The sequence below is a fragment of the Centruroides vittatus genome, unplaced genomic scaffold (genome assembly GCF_030686945.1).
Source record: "Centruroides vittatus isolate TY-2023 unplaced genomic scaffold, ASM3068694v2 scaffold_861, whole genome shotgun sequence".
Lineage (NCBI taxonomy): Eukaryota > Metazoa > Arthropoda > Arachnida > Scorpiones > Buthidae > Centruroides > Centruroides vittatus.
Genome location: NW_027122718.1, coordinates 2,196,918 through 2,216,353, shown reverse-complemented (window position 1 = coordinate 2,216,353; position 19,436 = coordinate 2,196,918). Strand labels below are relative to the sequence as shown.

The following is a 19,436-nucleotide window of genomic DNA, read 5'->3' as shown; positions in this document are numbered from 1 at the left end:
CATTTGGTGTTTTTATATGCAGGAAGTGATCTGTCTTCTGGTAGCTCCAACGTATTCCAATTCATTTCTTTCATATCTTGGTTTTGTGGTAGATCAAGGGGATGGAGTACAGTAGACTCTCGTATAATGTGGGGGATACATTCCATGTTGTAGGAAATCGCGTTATACGGGACAGATCAATTTATGCAAATTCAGGAGTCTGTAAATTGTAGCGGTTGTCAATAAATCTGTACTGTACAACCAATATTAACAAAATGGCATCGTTGGATCTTATTTGTTAATACTTCCGATAGTGAATAAATGTTAAACAGTGAAGTGCATAATTTTATTTTAAGTTGAATAAAATTATTTTCCTCTTATATCTTTAAATGAGTATGTATTATTATTTTTTTATAAACCACTACTTCTTTAAACTATCAGCTTCACTATTCATATATAAACAACAGGTAAGTGCATGCATTCGCTTTTCTAAACAAAAAATCAGAAACTATGTGAAAATGTTAAATTTATCTTACGCATTATACGGGACTGTTTATTGCGCTGTATGAGAACTGGTCGCAATTTTTTCGTCGCGTTTTACGGGAGCACATTATACAGGAGTCTACTGTATATGTCTGGGGAGTGTCACCAAATAGGCAGGTCTTTGGCATTTCTGAGGAGAGAAAAGATGTGTGGGTTCCTTTTGTAGGCCAGTTTGAAATTGTTGATGCATGCTATTTCTTCATAAATAGGAGCCAACGTTGCATTGTATGTGATTGCCTAGAGGTGCAAATGTAATATAGGTGTGGTTGTCATCACTGGGACAGGTCACTTTTACATAACAAACTGTTTGTTTGTAACATAATTCCAGTAAAGAATTTCTTCTCTGGGTTGGAAACAAAATGTGGAAAGTTTGGTCCACAGTTCACCAGTTATCCAACAGTGACCTAAGTCCAATGGTAATCAGATGGAGTTTCGATGGTGATTGGATGGCCCTGGGGCAGACTGGCTGGAAGTCAATCTGCCCCAGGGCCATCCAGACATAGTTATCAGCAGTACAAAAATGAAGAGACAAAGTTGAAGTTCAAGACAAGGAAAAATGACAGAAGACAAACAGGTTGAGTGAGGGTGAAACAACAACCATTTGTCCTTGAATTTTGGGGTTTCTAAAGATTAATTTCAGAAATTCTTAATTTTATTGGTCCCAATTTTCTCTCTCCACCTCCTGATGGGTCCCTTTCCTCTTTCCAGTTGAGACGACCAGTTCGGGTGCAGGAAAGATCACTCATTATTAATCAATTTTACACCTTCATTTGACTTCATCCGTAAGTTTTGATTGAACTTTGAAACTTTTGCTTGTATCTCATATGGTGATATTTTCTTTTTTGACACTTAAGAATTTTTTTTGTGTTTTTTTTTTTACTTACAATGTGATAGTTTTTCTTTCAAAGGGATACTACATTTCCTTGTTTATTTCCAAATTTTGTCATGTTTACGAGCATCGGAGTTAAAACTTAGTTTTCCTGATTGACATTTTAAATATTCTAACCTGTTAGTTTATGTCAACCTATGACCTTATGGGGTTTTGACCATACTATTTGTTTCATACCTTCATGACATCTATTTTTACACATTTTTTGTAACAAAAAATTTTCTTAAATGAATTGAAATTTTGTATGTTTGATGAGAGAATTGGACTCTGGGCCTCACCGATACAGAATTGCAAGAGTAAAAGAAGAAGGAATATAAAATGGAATGTTTTAGAAGGTAGCTACATTGATAGGTAGTGATTAGGATTAACCAGAAGGACATTTAAGTACATTGAACTTTAATCCAATTTCATCAGATGTATGTTTCAGGTACAACTGATGATGATAGTGTAAACATTAAATTAAAAAAGCAAACTTTAATTTGAAGGAATTATTGTCAAACAGTACTGTCAACACATGTAATTAATGGTTTTATATATTTAGTGATACTCCACAGATGGAAGTATTGTTATGCAAATATGTATTGATGCCCATTTATATTTAAGAAAGGATGAAGTACAATTGTTTATCTATTGAATGACCTTTTGCTCCTCCTAAAGAAAAAACAAATTTTTAGTCTGGGAAACTACAAAATACTTAACTTTTTTGTTGAAATATCTTTGGTATCATCATTAAATTGTCTTACAAAATTTATTATTTAAAAGCTGGTGAATTTATAATTTTTTTTTTTATCATCAAATCTTTATTAATGTTTTAGGGAGTTTTCCTTGTTATAGGGGGGTTTATATATTAAGCTTTACATGTATTTACACTTCAACATTTTCACTTCAATAAATGTTGGTTTTCAGCAATATAAGGTGTGTGTCATAATATTTACATTTATTTATTAATTAATTTAACGATGGAATTTAAGTTATGTATTGATGTCTTTTTGATATTACATTTTTTTTAATTCTTTCTTTCTTCAAAGAATTAAAAAAATTAATTTAATAAGACTAAAAATGTTAATTATTAAAAACTACTTCCTGCTCAAAAAGTTATAACTTAGTTTAATATTTTCATTAAATTAACAAAAGAATTCAAATTAATGTGAATGTATGTCTCTTTAATCTGAATAAATAAATCCGATAGACTTCTTCACAGTTATCAGGTTAGGTACTCCTTTATTGAAATTTACAAATGCATTTCGGGCTTATGTAGCATTTAAGCCCCTCCTCAGCGTAATGCTACAGATATTAAAAATAACAAAACACTTAGTTAATTTACAAAAAATGCACGTGTAGATGATCTTTACGCTACATAAACCCGAAATGCATTTGTAAATTTCAATAAAGGAATACCTAACCTGATAGCTGTGAGGAAGTCTACCAGATTTATTTATTCGGATTAAAGAGACTTTCATTCACATTACGTATATACAGCTACCACATCTGACGTTGAGAATTCAAATTAAATTTATTTGTTAATAAATAAAAATAAAATTAATTAATTAGCAACTAACTGTGTAGCTTAATCTCTATTGTTAAAAATAGAGATTAAGCTACACAAACTATTTCAAGTAAAATAATTTTTTGAACATTTATTTACGGTATTCTAAAATTGATATTATTAATTAATAGAATTTTTTTGTTTATTAATTTTCCATTTATTTCTTATTCACTTGTAATTTTAAGTTGAGCTTTCAAGTTTAACAGCATATGTATTTATTAAATTAAGAGTTGATTATAAACCATAACTTGTTGCTAATCTACGTGCTTTGCGACTCTTTACAAACTTTAAGTTGTTCTACAACCTATCTAATATGCAAATTGCAGCAACATTGATGCCAAATTTCCTCCATTGAGAAATTTTGAAGCTAAATTTTTATTTGAAATCTAAATTCCACGATCAGGAAAGTATGCACATTAAATTTGGTTGCGTTTGGTCTAATAGTTCTTTCTACACTGAGTTCTAAAAATCACCTGTTTAATTATAACCACCCTATATACAATTTTAAATATTATTTTTAATATTTATCATAAACAGCTTTAAATAATTTTTTGAATGTTTTAATTTTCAGTAATTTTAGGAAAATTATTTAATATTTTTGTCAATTATTTTTGTATTTATGGTGTATGATGCAAAAGTAGTAGAAATTTAATTCTTTAAAAATGTACTATATAATGATTTTAACATGAATTTTATATTAATTTAATATTTCTTTGTTTTAGTTGAATGCAATACTAAAGAATTACAAAAGTATGAAGGCATAAAAGTGGAAAATATATCTATTAGAAATAATGAATGGTATAGGATTGTTTGTGAAAAAGGATATGTTAATGCAGTTAATTATATTCAATGTAAGAATTACAAATGGCCAGACTTGCCAGATGAACTATGCAAACTAGGTAGGAAGAGTTTACCATACTTTCCGGCATATAAGACAACTCCTGACTTTTATAGTTAAAATATAGAGTTTGGGATATACTTGCCGTATAAGACTACCGTACTTTCTGGCATATAAGACGACTGGGTGTATAAGATGACCCCTGACTTTTGAGATGATTTTCCTGGGTTAAAAAGTCGTCTTATACGCCAGAAAATATATTACTATATTTCTACTAATTAGAATATTTCTATTTGTGTAAATTTATATCTTTTAAGTAAAATTTGTTAATAGATCTGAAAGACAATTTCCAAATATCAGTTTATACTTTTTTTTAATTGAATTGTTTCAAGCTTTTTATTGTGATAATTAAGAAAAGGTTTTGCTGACTGATAAGGGCAAACACCCAGAAAAAATACACATGAAGTAGAAGATAGACAAAGTAATTTTTTATGTGATAATAAAGTACAGGTACAAAGGGATTCCAGCTCTAGGGGTTGTTGACTAACTCAAAATCTGGTTATTTATTGAACAATTACAAAAATTATTGCAATTAGTACAAAAAGAAATTAACAATAATATTTACAAAAATTTCTCCTTAATACTAATTCTTAATACTAAATTATACCTAGAAGAAAATAGATGGTAGAGAGTTAAAAGTAGTGAAGATGGCAGATAGGATAGGAAAGAATACCCAGGCATTGCAAATGTTGTTTGGTTACCACGAGGGATCATGTGGAAGCTTCTTAAACACACAATTTTTGCTTAAGTCTTCCTTTTCTTTGATTCTTGAGGATTTTTGTATATTTTATCCCAGTAGCCGGTCACACGTTTGGACTTGTCAAGCTGAAATGCCAGCTCTAACACACTAACTTTGGCCTGGGAATTTCAGTTTCCACATGAAGTTCTCGCCTCACCCGTCTCTTGGCTATTGGACACACTAATAAATCTCTTAATTCGTGGTCTTCTCTTCTTGAGCACCAACCCAAAAAGTGGCCCTTTTTTACCTCGTATGCCCTCAGGTAATCTTGTACTCATTTTACTTGGGATTCCAGGAAGTTGCCCTTGCCTCCAAGAAAGAAGAATTAAATTAAGGAGATTAGAAAGTTTTAGAAGATGGAAAGAACAAAGAACAGGGAAAAATGTAAGAACAACAAAAAGACAAAAACAGAAAATGACGTACAGCCACATTATTATCTTTATTTATTTTTTGAGATTTTAAAATTCTAAACACAGAAATAAAAATGATGACTGTTTTTTTATTCATGTGCTATCTCTGCCTTCCTATATGTTTAAATCATTGAAATCTTCATTTCTATATTCATTTCTAACTATGACCATCTCAGACCTGTCTCTGATGTGTTCATTTTTGATTATCATTCTTAGTCTTTTCTCCTAGTTCTTCTTTATTGCATGAAACTAGGAATCGTGTAATAATATTTTTTATTTATTTAAAAATATACTTGGAAGTCTCTTATCTGGGGAGAAATATAAAATGGAAAATGGAACAATAATTAAATTAAAACTTTTTAAATAGTATATCTTAAGTTTTATTTATTTATATTTATTTTTTAGTATGTTAATAAGAAGAATGTTCTACAAAGAAAAGACTCATTTTACAAATTTTACATGTTATACACTGAAGATCTAGATAAAATTGTGATATCCCAATAACGATGCAAACGTGTGATAAAAGTTGCAGGTGTCTGACCGAAAAGGCAAACCTTGACTCTAGTGATCGCAATACAGTGAAATAACAATGAAACAGGAAAACAGAATATTTTTTTTGATAAAATAACTTGAATGAAAGGAAAATATTGCAAGAAAGCAGTTAAAATTCCTGACTGTCAGAATAGAAAAATGTTGAAGAAAAATAAAATGAAATCAAAATAAAATAGATAAATAATTTTCAAAGTTCATGCCAAAATTAGATGTAATGCTAGATGTTTTCATTGTCAGATGTCAGATAGCGTTAAAATCTTTTTAGAGCACAAGTACTTTTAACGATATATACGGTCATCGTCGTCAGGCTAACAGATTTAGAATGGAACATCATTGTGTGTAGCAGGCTTATAGCATTATCAAAAATTTAAATATTTCAGAGATTTAAAGTTCAAAATGGACAAAGAAGAAAATTTGAAATAAAACAAAAATAAAAATAAAGGTCACAACAGAACTCTCAATATTTTTATGGTACAAGTTTGTGATGCATTATAATATGGGTCAACTAAGGTAGTGGTGTGGCTGAAAAATTAAAAAGTGCAATCCACAAGTTAGAAAGTTTAAGTGTTGATGTATTGCATGGGCATAAGGTGGAAGTGAGGAAGTCTTCCCAAATAAATAATGCCCTATGGTCAATTGGACTCTAAGACTTTTCTGATCAGCTGCCTGATGACTACAATTGTGTGTCTTTGAAAATATTTGCTCTCTAAAAGAGATTTTAATACCATCTGACATTGAAAACATCTAGCATTATAAAATAAAATATAAATGAAAAAATATAAAATAAAATATAAATGTAATGACCGTCGATGGTAGTACGGTAATCTTATATCAACTGGAAGGGAAGATCGGACCGAAGGGAAGATCGGACCGAAGGTCCGGGTAGCGTAACTGGTAACGTGTCTGCACGGATAGCAGAAGTTGCGGGTTCGAATCCCGCTTCGGGCCAATTCTTTTCTTCCAGTTAGGCCTAAATTTATTTAAATTATTTAATTAAAATTCTAATTATTAAATTTAGCAAGAGATGGCGCCTAACGCCTAACTCTAGTATCAAATTAACTTAAATTATTAATATTTCTATAGCCATTTGCTAGCCCGATATTTCGGCAGTTGTTGGACTTTATAAAATATAAAACAATATACCCTATTATATTTTGTATTTTATTTTGATTTCATTTCATTTTTCTTCAATGTTCTTTTACACAGACAACCACTAGTACTTGTTTAACAAGTTCTATTTTATTTAAATTTTGTTCTTTCAATTTTGTAACATTCCATAACCTGACAATGATTGTTAAAAACAGTTGAAAATGTTTGTTCTTATAATTTATTCATTTTAACTAGGTTACAGGTGATGATGCTTTTATTGTAATCTCATCCTGTTTTGCAGTATTTTTTAAATATTGGGTTGTTTGGAAAGTAATTTCGTTTTTTTTTCATGGGGAAAAAAAACAATTTTCTTATAATATATAAATATTTTATTTAACTAATTTTGGTCAAATATCTGTTGCCATCTTTCTGGTAGCAGCATGATTCCACATTCATAAAAGTTTTGATTTTTGCTTACAAAAAACTGATCCAAGTGATTTTTGACTTCCTCATTTGTAGTAAATGTTTTGCTGTTTAAAAAATTTTGTAAAAACCAGAACAAGTAATAATCCAAGGGTTCCAGATCTGGCAAATATGGTGGCTGTGGTATTACATCCCATCCAAGCTGTAACAGTTTCTGATGAGTTACCAAACTTGTGTGAAATTTGGCATTATCTTGGTAAAACACAACACCTTTTTCATTGATCAATTCTGACCTTTTCTGTTTGATGATGTTACTCAGTTTGTTTACTCGATGGCAGTACACTTTCGAATAAATTGTTAAATTGTCTGGTAAAAGCTCAAAAAAAAAATTTCTTTAAAATCCAACTATAGAGAGCATCTCTCTTTAAGAACACGTGGAACCCATATATCGAGCTTTGAAACGAAACCAATTCGTTTCAAGTAATCATAAACGGTTCAGTTCAACAAATTTAATCTCTTAGTGATTTCACGTGTTGTTATTCGGCAGTTTGCTTCAATCGGTACCTTTATTTTGTTTTCATTGCTTCAACTGGCCATCCAGAATGTGGTACATCTTCAATATTGAAATTGCCAGAACGAAATTTTGTGAACCAGTTTTGGCACTGTCTTTCTCTCAACACATCTTCTCTATACATGTACCACAACTTTTTTCTTGCTTGAACAGCATTTTGATTTTTTGTAATAAAAAAGCAAAATATGCCGAAAATGATGCTTTCGATTTTCCATATTTGATGGGACACAAAAAAAAAAAAAAAAAAAAACAATTGTACAGAATCAAACAAAATTTTTTACAAATAAGCTTTAAAATGTCAGCTGTGAAAATATATAATGAAAATGTGGTTTAAAATAAAATTGGCTGGTAAAAATACAACTAATTCCTCTAGTAATAAAAAAACGAAATTACTTTCCGAACAACTTAATAGAATCATTTTATAGGTTAATGTTTCTCTGTTTTAGATGAATGCAATACTAAAGAATTACAAAAATATGAAGGTGTAAAAATGGAAAATAAATCAATTAAAAATAACAACTGGTATAAGATTGATTGTGAAAATGGATATGATAATGCAGTTTATTATATTTGGTGTAAGAATCACAAATGGGAGGACTTGCCAGATGAACCATGCAAACCAGGTAGAAAGAATTTACTTTTATTATTATATTACTACTAATTATAATATTGCTATTTGTGTATATTTATATTTTTTAAGTAAAGTTTATTTGGAAATTCTCGTTTATTTTGGATCTATTATCTATCTTTATTTTTGAGATTCTAAAATTTTTATTGTTTTTATTTGTTTTCATTCATGTGCTATCTCTGCCTTTCTATATATTTAAATCATGTAAATCTTCATTCCTGTATTTGTTTCTAATCATGATCATTCTCAGACCTGTCTTTCATATGTTCATTTCTGATTATTTTTATAAATGTGTATTTATTTAATGATTCATATAAAATGAAATATATAAAAATCTGGATAAGATTCCAAGCACTGAATGAATGTGATTCTTGTGAATCCATGCAAATGTTTTAATAATTTAAAAATTTTTTTGACTCTGAGTTAATGGATCTTCCTCAGTTAGAACCAGGGAAAATTAACTGAATCAAAAATACAAACATTCAAAAAAAAATAGAACATGTATAAATTTAAATACAATGGTAACTAATAAGAAAAAAACATAGATAATAACAAAAAGTACAGTAAGACTCCGCTTAACACTGATTCGATATAATGCAGTCAGCTCGAAGCCTAAAAAAAGCTCAAAATTTACACTGATTTAAATTATCACAGCATTTCATTGATTTATATATGTTACCGGCAAAACCCAATTTTATGCCAAACTGGTTTGGCGTAAGCATGTCAGGCCAAACTAGTTTAGAATTATTATTCAAGTATATTAATGCTTAAAATAAAATTGAAAGGCAATCAATTAGATGAACAATATTTATTCAAACATAGTCTACTTAATTATAAAAAAAGCGGGGTTAATATTACTCTATGTATCAAAGGTGGTGGCTCATCTCCGAGTCCAGCAATCAGAAGACAGTGAACAGTGGAGACGTGCGTTCTAACCTAACCTAACCTATTCTAATAAATTACCATAATTATTAAGTAGACTATATTTGAATAAATATTGTTCATCTAATTGATTGCCTTTCAATTTTATTTTAACCATTAATATACTTGAATAATAATTCTAAACTAGTTTGGCCTGACACGCTTTGGCGTAAAATTGGGTTTTGCCGGTAACATATATAATATGATTATTTACGAAAATGAACCAATCAGAAAAAGATGGCAAAAAGGTGTACTTTCTTTAAATCTATGTTTGTTTGGTGCAATTTTGGAAAAAATATAACATCACGGATGTCATAGGCAATATCGGCTTCGCTTGGCAATAATTAACTGATAAATGCACGAACAAAGTGTGGAAGAAATTATGGCTGAAAGTATCCAAGAATTCTCAACGAGAAGAGCTTATCACTATTGTTAGGTTGACCAAACTCAACTTAATCGATACAGCAGGAGCAAGAGATGTAGACGAGCAGGATATTGAGGAGTTACAGCAGGTTTCTGGTGAGAGCTTTATCAACGATGATCTTCAAGAACTGGTAGAACAAGGAATTCATGTACAACTGGAAAATACATTCTGAAAACGAAGAACCCAAAGAATTTCTTTACAGATTTCCTTGGTAAAAGTTTGGTAATGATAACCAAAATCGTTGATCAAATTTTAGCGAACGATCCAGATTTTGAAAGGAGTGCAAAAGCAAAACGAGGCGTTTTGGATGCGATTTTCTGTTACCGACATTTGCTTAAGGAAAGAAAAAAGCAACAAATGAAACTTCATGACTTTATTGCAAAAAACAAGAATTTCAGAAGAGCCAAAACCTTTGTCACAAAAAAATGAACTTTACATTTCTGCGTGCATATGTTACTGTGTTATTTAACATATATTATTATACAAATTAATATAAAAATAACTTAAAGTTAAAGTAAAATTTGTTTATTTTTGGTCACGTGTTCTCCTATTCCTATTTACTCTATGTTAAAATGACCTCATTTAATCCTGTTTTGTTTAGCGCTTTGTCGTCTAGGAATGCATCCCCCACGTTAAGTGGGGTCTCACTGTAAAAGTAATAAAATAAATACTGTAAAATAATACAAACATATATATAAAATTAATAATTTGGGTTATGCTTTGTAAAACATTAGAGTAACTTATACTTCAAACACAAATGAGAGGCCACAACATATATCCTCACAGAAAGAATTGAGGAACATCAATACACGGTAAACAAAAATTTGGCAGTATGATTCTGGCATCTCAATCAAACTTGCAGCAGGTACAAGTTTAATCAGAGAAGGCTAAAATAATTACATCATCCAGGAACCCTTATACCCTCAGATATTTAGACTTTGGAAATCTACAAAGTCCACAAAAATAGCATTGTATCAATTAGAGGGTGCAGACACTATCATCTGTTTGGTGGTCTATGTTTGAAGTGTACATCACACTAATGTTTTACAAGGCATGACCCAAATTATTAATTATAACATGACCCAAATTATTAATTATAAACATACATATATATATTATTTAATGGTATTTATTTTATTATTTTTACTTTATTACTTTCCTGGCTATTGCCGTATTTTACGGACTATAAGACGCTACAGACTATAAGACGCACCTTAATTTTTAAGCAATTTTTTTTAAAAAAATACCTATAAAATGCTACGGACTATAAGATGCACTTGAATTTTGGAGGCAATTTTTCGAAGAAAAAAGTGCGTCTTATAGTCCGTAAAATACGGTATATATAACAAAGGGAAAGTATGGTGATTGATCAAAAAATGACCCCTGTGGCTTGGTTAAGCCTTGCTATTTTTCTCTTTCACCACTTTCATTCAAAACTTCACTTCCAGCTTTTGTTCATCCGGTTGGTCTGATGTGTTTCTAAAACAAAAGGGGTAGCACTGGATTGGTCAAAAGGGGCTGGCGTGAAAGGAGAGGTAGGGGAATGCACCAGGGGACAATCATCTTTTAGAGAGAGGAGAGGATGTATGTGTCTACCTAACAGAAAGGAAACCTTCTTGAAGAACAGACTTGAAGTTTATTTTTGCCAGTCATTCCCCTTTTGGTTTTCCCTTTTTTTCTTCTATCTAAATCAGATCTGATTTCTCATAACAATCCCATCCTGATCCAGGGCCCTTATATTGTATTTTAGTTAATATAGAGTTAAGTTAGAAATAAGTTAGATTAAGTTCCTTTGTTTGTCAGCACATGGGACTCGTTTGGTATTATTGTCAGTGTTGGTCCCATATATTTGTATATTCATAGGTTGTATTAATAAGTTTTGTACAATATTTCTTGGGAAAGAATTGTTATTAATTGTAAATATTAAAGATTTTAATTTTTATCAACTTTGAGTGATTCCTTGGATTCAATTATTTGTTCTCAGCTATACCTCCAAAGATTTTTACATTTTTGGACTTAGGACACTTGGAACATCAAGAAATGCAAAAAATTAAGGGGTAATTTGTGTGTATGTGGGGAAGGCATGATTTTGTTCACTCTGTTTGAAGTTTAATAACTCCTGTGCTTTTTTGTCGAAAATTTCTGAAATTTGCAGGTAGGTTTATTTATTAGGAGGATTGATGCTATTAAATTTTGGTGGTTAAATGTTGAGGGGGTGGGGTATAATGGGGGTCATATGTCATATCTCCAGTAGGGTCGGGCTTTTAATGACTATTTTACTTGTTATTAGCATTTACAACTTTTTATAAAACTTATCCCTATCTTCAAAATTAAGGTTTTTCCATTTTATAATAGTTAAAAATATAAAAAGTTTTTTTAATAAAATGTCATAACAGATGGTGCTACAAATGCAGTTTTAAATTTTGCTGGGAAAGTTGAGCAACTCATTCCTGGTTTATTTTATTTTTACTTTCTTTTTGTTATTATCTATGTTATTTTCTTATTGGTTACCATTGTATTTAAATTTATACATATTCTATATTCTATTTGTTTTTGAAAGATGACACAAAAGTGCCAGAGGTGTATCATATTCCATACAGGACAGACTGTTGTCATACATTGGATCCACATACAGATCCATTCAGGCCAGAATACAGGACCATAAAAATGATGTAGCCAAGGGGAATTATAACACAGCACTTGCCCGTTATGCTATTGAGCTCAGGGTTTCTCCCCTGTCGAGATGAAGCTACCCTTATACATAGGGTCTTTGACCGACATGACTTACGATGTTTAGAGGCTCTAGAAATTTATATAGCTGACACGAAGGGAGAGTGCATCAACACGGACTATATTGCAGTCCCACAATCGTGGAATTATTATTTAGATTGCCATAGAATGTAATAATAATAATTTTATTATTATTATTATTAAAATTATAATAATATTATTATTATTACACTAGCAGGTAGGCCCGGCGTTGCTCAGGCAAAAGTAACAATAGCGAAGATTAAGATTATTACGTTATAGTCAACCTTACCCGTTTTCACAGAATGCAAGAATTGGGTCCCCGTTTCCAGACTAATTAGAGAATTTTTAGATGGCTCTAAAAATATGTTCAATTTTCCGCAAAAACGAAAAAAACTGCATCTGCGTCTTGCACGTTGCTTTCTCTTAATAATTCCATTGTTGATGGGAGTGTTAAGCCTTAATCCTGTCCCTCTTCTCCGTGGGGAGGAATTTCGAAAAATCCCATCTTGGTGTGCGTTCTCATGACGTACCCTAACTGTGTACCAAATTTCAACTTTCAACTCCTAACCGTTTGGGCTCTGCACTGAGTATTATTATTATTATTATTATTATTATTATCATCAACTCGTCTCGATTATAATGATAATAATAATAGTAATCAGCACAGAGCCCAAACTATTATCATCATCATCATTATAATCGAGACAAGTTGATAATAATATATATAGATTCATAGCTTTATTTAAAAATAATTATTTATTTATTTATGATGTAAACGAAACGATTTTCATATTGAACCCCTTTTTAAATGTTTAAAAGATTGGAACACAGAGATGTTCAAATGTTTTTTATGTATTCAGTCGTAATGAGGGCTTCTAAATGATGGTTAAAAACATTCAAGCAGTAAATTTGTATTTATTATGTGCTGGAAATCACATTTAGGTGTCAGTTATTTAATTATACAGTTCCAGTATGCTGTTTTTTTGATTTCAGAAGGGAAGTTTGCAACCAAAGCAGCTGAACCACAACTTTTTTAGTTAGCTCTGTTGTATATTTGCTATGTACAATATCATCATGATGTTATATATAGCATCAATCCCCATCTTGCTAAACACCACTTTGGTCACAAACTTCTCTTTTGAAATGCAGTGGGGATCAAAAAACATTATTTATATGGGAAAACCTTTACATCTCAACAATGTCACGTGCAGCTCTCCCATGCTAGACATACCACAGCTATGGATAGTACTGTTTAACCTACTACAATTGTAAGTCACGTCTTGCAATAAAACATCTCACAGCGTCATTAGCTCCCCCATACGTTTATTATTTGTTGGTTGACTATTTAATTCATTAATAATTATATACTTTTTATTTTTAATTCAACTTTATTTTTATTGTTCCTTTTACATATTATCATATTTTTTGTCATTGTATAATTCTGTAAATTGTATATATGTAATTTTATATTCCATGTGTGTGAGGGGTAGGAAATTTGAAAAAACATTAACACAGCATAGCAATAGAACACAAAAACATTCCTATTTGTGTTCTATTGCTTCAATTTAAATGTTGTGTTCTCTATGAATGATTTACCTGAAGAGGACAGTACAGTTGTATACTGTTGAAAGTACTCGCATAATAAATTCTTTGTGTAATGCTGACAGAGTGCTGTACATTATATTTTTCTAATAGTATATTGGCATGTATGATTATTTAAATTTTATTGCTGAAAGTTTCTTTTATCTGGGAAAAAGTACAAAGTGAAAAATGGAACAATGATTAACATAAATTAAAATGTTTGTAAATATCTTTACAGAGGGTTGTTAATCAGAAAAGAACAATTGTACCAAACAACTTTATTTCATAAACAATGCTTGAATGTGTCAAAACAACAAGTTGAAAAACTAATACAAAGAAACACTAGATCCCACATAAGATCAGACATTCATTGCTAGCAAGCACTGTTGAGTCACTCATGAAAACACAGTATAGCATGCCAATGAAAACACTGACACCACAGTTATAAACAGTGACACTATAGACATAAAATTAATTAACACACACATTTATTCTACAAAGCTTTCATAAAATTTACTGGATTAGATCTCATACAGAGATCACAAATAACCAAAAATATGTATACAGTACATCAAAATAACTAGGGAAATCTTACATTATCTAAATACACATGTTGTTGATTCTGAATAAATGTATTTCAATATTTCCAGACATCATATGTTAGTTTATTTTTGTGCAGTCATTGTAGTTATATACCATGATCTTAAAGTACACTCACAGACAGACACAATCAAAACATAGAGAAATTGTTAGAAGCCTTCCTGGCAAAGAATACTAGAAACACAAATAAATAATGTTTATAAACATTTTACACACAAAATCAACAATCCATAAGAAATGCCAAAATTTCTTACATGGTACTGTACATCAGATACATGAAATCTAAAAATGACAATACCAGAGTTAGAAATTAAGAATATATGCTATCTGTCTAACAAACAACCAACTCTAGATTTCTGGCTGTTCCACAATGAAACCAGTTGTCTGAACTGTGTGGTGTATATATATACTGTATACAGTGGTGCCTCATATAACGTACTTAATCCGTTCCAGGTGCACGTCCGTTAAGTGAAACGTCCGTTATACGAAACGCATTTTCCCATAGAAATACATGTTAAAACATCTAATTCGTTCCGCAGCATAAAATAACCGTACTATATCATTTAAAAAAATGAACTTGGGGTGCGTTCTTTTATTCCTCAGCGTAACTCTGCGCGAGCGACATCCATTTAAAAATTCCTGCAGAACGTGTTCCTAAATTCTGCTGGGAGTGGGCATTGTCGAACGGCAAAAACAGCCGCTTGTAGCAGTAGTTTACGGTGGAAAGCAACATGGCGTCCTCCATGGCTCAGATAGTTTCGTTTCCGGGTCCATTATGTGGTTTTATGAATGAAAATTTAGAAATTGTGAAAACGCGAGTTAGCGCACGCGGTGATGTGTCTTCATGAATTTTTTTCGAATGGTAGCCGGCATTCAAATTTTTTTCGTGGCTATTTTGAATGTTCTTTCAACAAATAATCCATTTTATGGTTAAATTTTACAATTGGGACTCTTCTTTTGCCTTTAAAAGCTCATATTTTAGAATTATAGATTCCTCCGTCATGATACTATCGATAGTGCGGGCGCCGCCATCTTTTTTTTCTTTCATCGTCGTTCCTAAATGCCTACGAACAGCAGCGCACTCCCGTAGTAGGGGAGACGCAGAGCGACTGCTATTAAAGAACGCACCCATGGAGCAGTCACTAATTATGTCGGAAAGTCCGTTGTTCGCAGCCAGTCCGTTGCTCGAGTCACGTAACGGCCAAACAGAAAGTCCGTTGTTCGCAGCATCCGTTATTCGAGGCGTACATTATACGAGGCACCACTGTATATCTTTATACATATATACAGTATATACATGATATAATCAGTAGTCATTATCTTAGGTAATCTCCAAGATTTTATGTAATATGGAGATGAACAAGGCAGTATTGAAGAAAATTTGCACTATTAAGGTACATAATTTTGCAAATTGCATATTGTATCATTTGAGTCATCTGGTCAAAATAAATCAATGTAGTTAATAAAATGTTTTCATTTAACAGTATTGTGATGATAGAATTTTACAATTTTAACTGAAAAAATAATTTATGGATAAAAGATATTTTAGTGTAAAATAGAAAGCACTTTAGTTGACTTAGATACATACTTGTAGATAAATAATTATCTATCTATTTATATATATATCTGAATATTGTTTTACGTAGGTAACTGTGTAATACCTTATGTTCCTAATGGAGAAATAAAGAGATTAGAAATTATAGAAAGATGGTGGCCAAAAAAAGATGAAAGAAAATTCAGACCAGTAAATATTGATATTATTATATTATTAATAATAATAATAGTAATTAATGTATGTAATATTCATTATATTATTATAATATATTAGTTAATTTGCCTATCATAAATAAAAAGATATACAATACGAAATAAGTATCAATATGCTTTTGTTACAAAGTAAACAAATGAAAAAACATATTTCTTAAGATATGTAATTTCATTTTTGCCAATTATAATGCTTTGAAAGGGAAATAAAATCATGACATTTTATTGTACTAAGTAGTGTTGATTATCCGATGGATCTAAGTCCACGGATGTAATAAGGATGTATGTTAAGGACTCAAGTAATGACCAATTACACGTGCACGAATTTGGCGAAACAACAGTAATTTATTCTAACAGTACAATAACCGCGAGATGCTTCCTAACCCTCAAGTTTACACGATACACGACTTAAAACTAACGAAATTTACAATACTCTATATACATATATACATACACATTTTCCTTCTATACAATAATTGCATATATTAGCCTTCGACGAATCACGGTATTATGTTAAGTAAATGCAACACGATCTCGAGTTCCAAGCGTTCCTTTTCTTTACGTTAATTCACAAAACTAATAGTTCTTTCCGATACCTGAACGTAATTTACGTCACCAGAAGTACGTCCCTCGTTGATACTTCTCAATTACACTACGATGGAAACGGATTGTGCTTCCCGACTGAAAGTGGTCGCCCTTTCTAGACTCCTGTTCTCCCGGTCTAACTCCGACGTCCTTGCTGACCCTTCCTCGGCAACCTTCCTCGACGAATCCAAAAGCAGCCAAAAAGTGTCCTCAATCGTGAGAGTCCCTCAATTTATATTTCCCGCTCTCCGGAAGTCCGCTTCACTTATTGTCCCACTCTGGACCAATCAGAAAGCTTCTCACGTATCCTAAGGTGACATCATAAGAAAATTCCACGCGACACGGTACAAACCAAGAAAACCCGATACATACAAAAAGGAAACCGAGAAAATAATTAATAATAATAATAATAACAATAATACATAGTTGCGTAGCACTACATATCTCCCCCCCAAGCGACTCACTTCCCGTAGTGCAAACTACGGAAATCAATTTTGCGTTCACGTAGGTTATAAGGTTTCTTACGCACCTCAAGGTCAGTGCACTTCTGCACACCACTTGTGTCAACACCTTGCGTGTTAGTGACCACCCCACGTCTCCTCACCAACCGATCATCCAGGACTTCATCATCATCCTCCAGTACAATTCCTCTATCCTCCCTCTTTTTTTTCTTATTACAAATCGGATAGCCATAGCAAGGTTTTAGGCGATCGACATGGACAGTCTCCTGATCCTTCATATTGCAACCCTCCACACGATACGTAGTTGGGTTTATCACCTTGGTGATCCGAAAGGGTCCTTTATAATTATAAGAAAACTTATTCCCTTTAACACCTTTCTTTCTCACCCAAACCCTCTGCCCTTCCGAAAAACTTACTAATGTTCTCCCTTTGCTTCGATAATCCCTTCCTTTCTTGTTGTAATTTCGCGCATGGATACTCGCATTTTCCCGTAATGCACGGAGTTTCGTGACCAGGAATGCCCTACGCTCATCGGTAGACATATCATCAGGCAGGTATTCGATATTAGGGGTACGGGGATCAACACCATACAAGAGGAAGGCAGGTGACTCATTTATGGCAGTGTGGTGCGAATTGTTATAGGCAAAACATGCAGAAGGTATCATTTCATCCCATTCGACTCTCCCATCGTCAGAGGATTTAGTTATCATTTCGACTAACGATCTGTTCACCCGTTCGCACGTGCCATTCGCACAAGGTCGATAAGCGGTAGTAATGTTCCTCCTAATTCCTAACCACTTGCAACAGTCCGAGAATAAAGATGATAGAAAGTTGGTACCTCTATCGGAAATAATTACTTCTGGGGCACCGTACCTACAAACGATTTCATTAAATATTGTATTACTCACAGACCATGCAGTTTGGTCCTTCAAAGGGTGTGCTTCGACGAAACGAGTGAAAATATCTACTATTACAAGGATGAATCGGTTACCGCTGCTCGATGTGCGGATAGGTCCTACTATATCCACAGCAATCTTTTGGAAAGGTGCCTCAGCCGTCTCGTTTTCTTGGAAAGGAGCCTTTCCTTTGTGTACATTATGCCTCTGGCACCTTTCACACGTCTTAATGACACCTTCGACCTTCTCCCTCAAATTCCGAATATAATAGTGTTTCTCAATGTTAATTATAGTTTTTCGCACGCCCCAATGCCCCGACAGATTGTTTTCGTGAACAGCCTTAATCACTTCCCTAGCAAGATCCTCCCCTACGCATAATTGGCTAACATACTTGTCACGGGACTTCAAGAGGCTTCTTCTATACAGGCATTCGCTTATTACTACATACTGGTGCATATAGCTCCCAATATTTCTATTCCCGGGGCTTCTCAGTAAATCCCTTTTTATGGGGCCAAAAGTTTCATCGCGATCCTGTGATAAACCAATCTCGTATCTATTAGGGATTACAGCCCTTGTAGATTCAACATCGAAGTGATGAACCCCGTTAACGTTCCTCGAAAGGAAGTCCGCTACTTTATTGTCAACGCCTTTCACATGTTGGACTTCTATATGGTAGTCCATAATCTCCATTATCCAACGAGTCAGACGCTTGCTCCCATTTTGAATGTTGCTAAGGAACACAAGGGGTTTATGGTCAGAGAGTATTATCGTTTTTTGGCCTAGAATTAAAAATTTGAAGTGTCTTAAGGCTAAAACAATTGCTAGACATTCTTTCTCAATTGTGGAATAATTGATTTCTGCCCCTTGAAATCTCCTACTAAAATAGCCTATCGGAGCCAGTCCCTTTTCGTGCCGTTGTTCGAGCACCGCAGCTGCCGCGTTGTCAGATGCGTCAGTGTGCAAATAGAATGGTCTATCAAAATCCGGGTGAGCTAGAATTGGTGGGCTTGCTATTGCCTCTTTTAACTTTTCAAAACCTCTCTGACATTCTGGGCTCCATAAAAATCTCTTCCCTTTCTTGGTGAGTTCTGTTAATGGAGCAGCGATATCGGAAAACGACGGGATAAAATTCCGAAAAAATCCAACCACACCGAGAAAACTGCGGACCTCTTTTACACTACGAGGT

The 19,436-nt window shown here is 32.6% G+C and overlaps 1 protein-coding gene across 3 annotated transcripts in view; it reads left to right on the top strand.

Annotated features, from left to right (window-relative positions):
* The window catches only part of LOC136990201 (sushi, von Willebrand factor type A, EGF and pentraxin domain-containing protein 1-like), a 104,831-nt gene that overhangs the window by 38,468 nt on the left and 46,927 nt on the right, over positions 1-19,436 (top strand). For 2 of the 3 annotated variants that reach the window (XM_067288572.1, XM_067288571.1), the window contains exons 10-12: positions 3,680-3,856; positions 8,086-8,262; positions 16,191-16,288. In XM_067288572.1, the coding sequence (XP_067144673.1) occupies positions 3,680-3,856; positions 8,086-8,262; positions 16,191-16,288 (452 nt within the window). The remainder of the gene's footprint in view (positions 1-3,679; positions 3,857-8,085; positions 8,263-16,190; positions 16,289-19,436) is intronic. The other variant, XM_067288573.1, reaches the window with a different exon arrangement.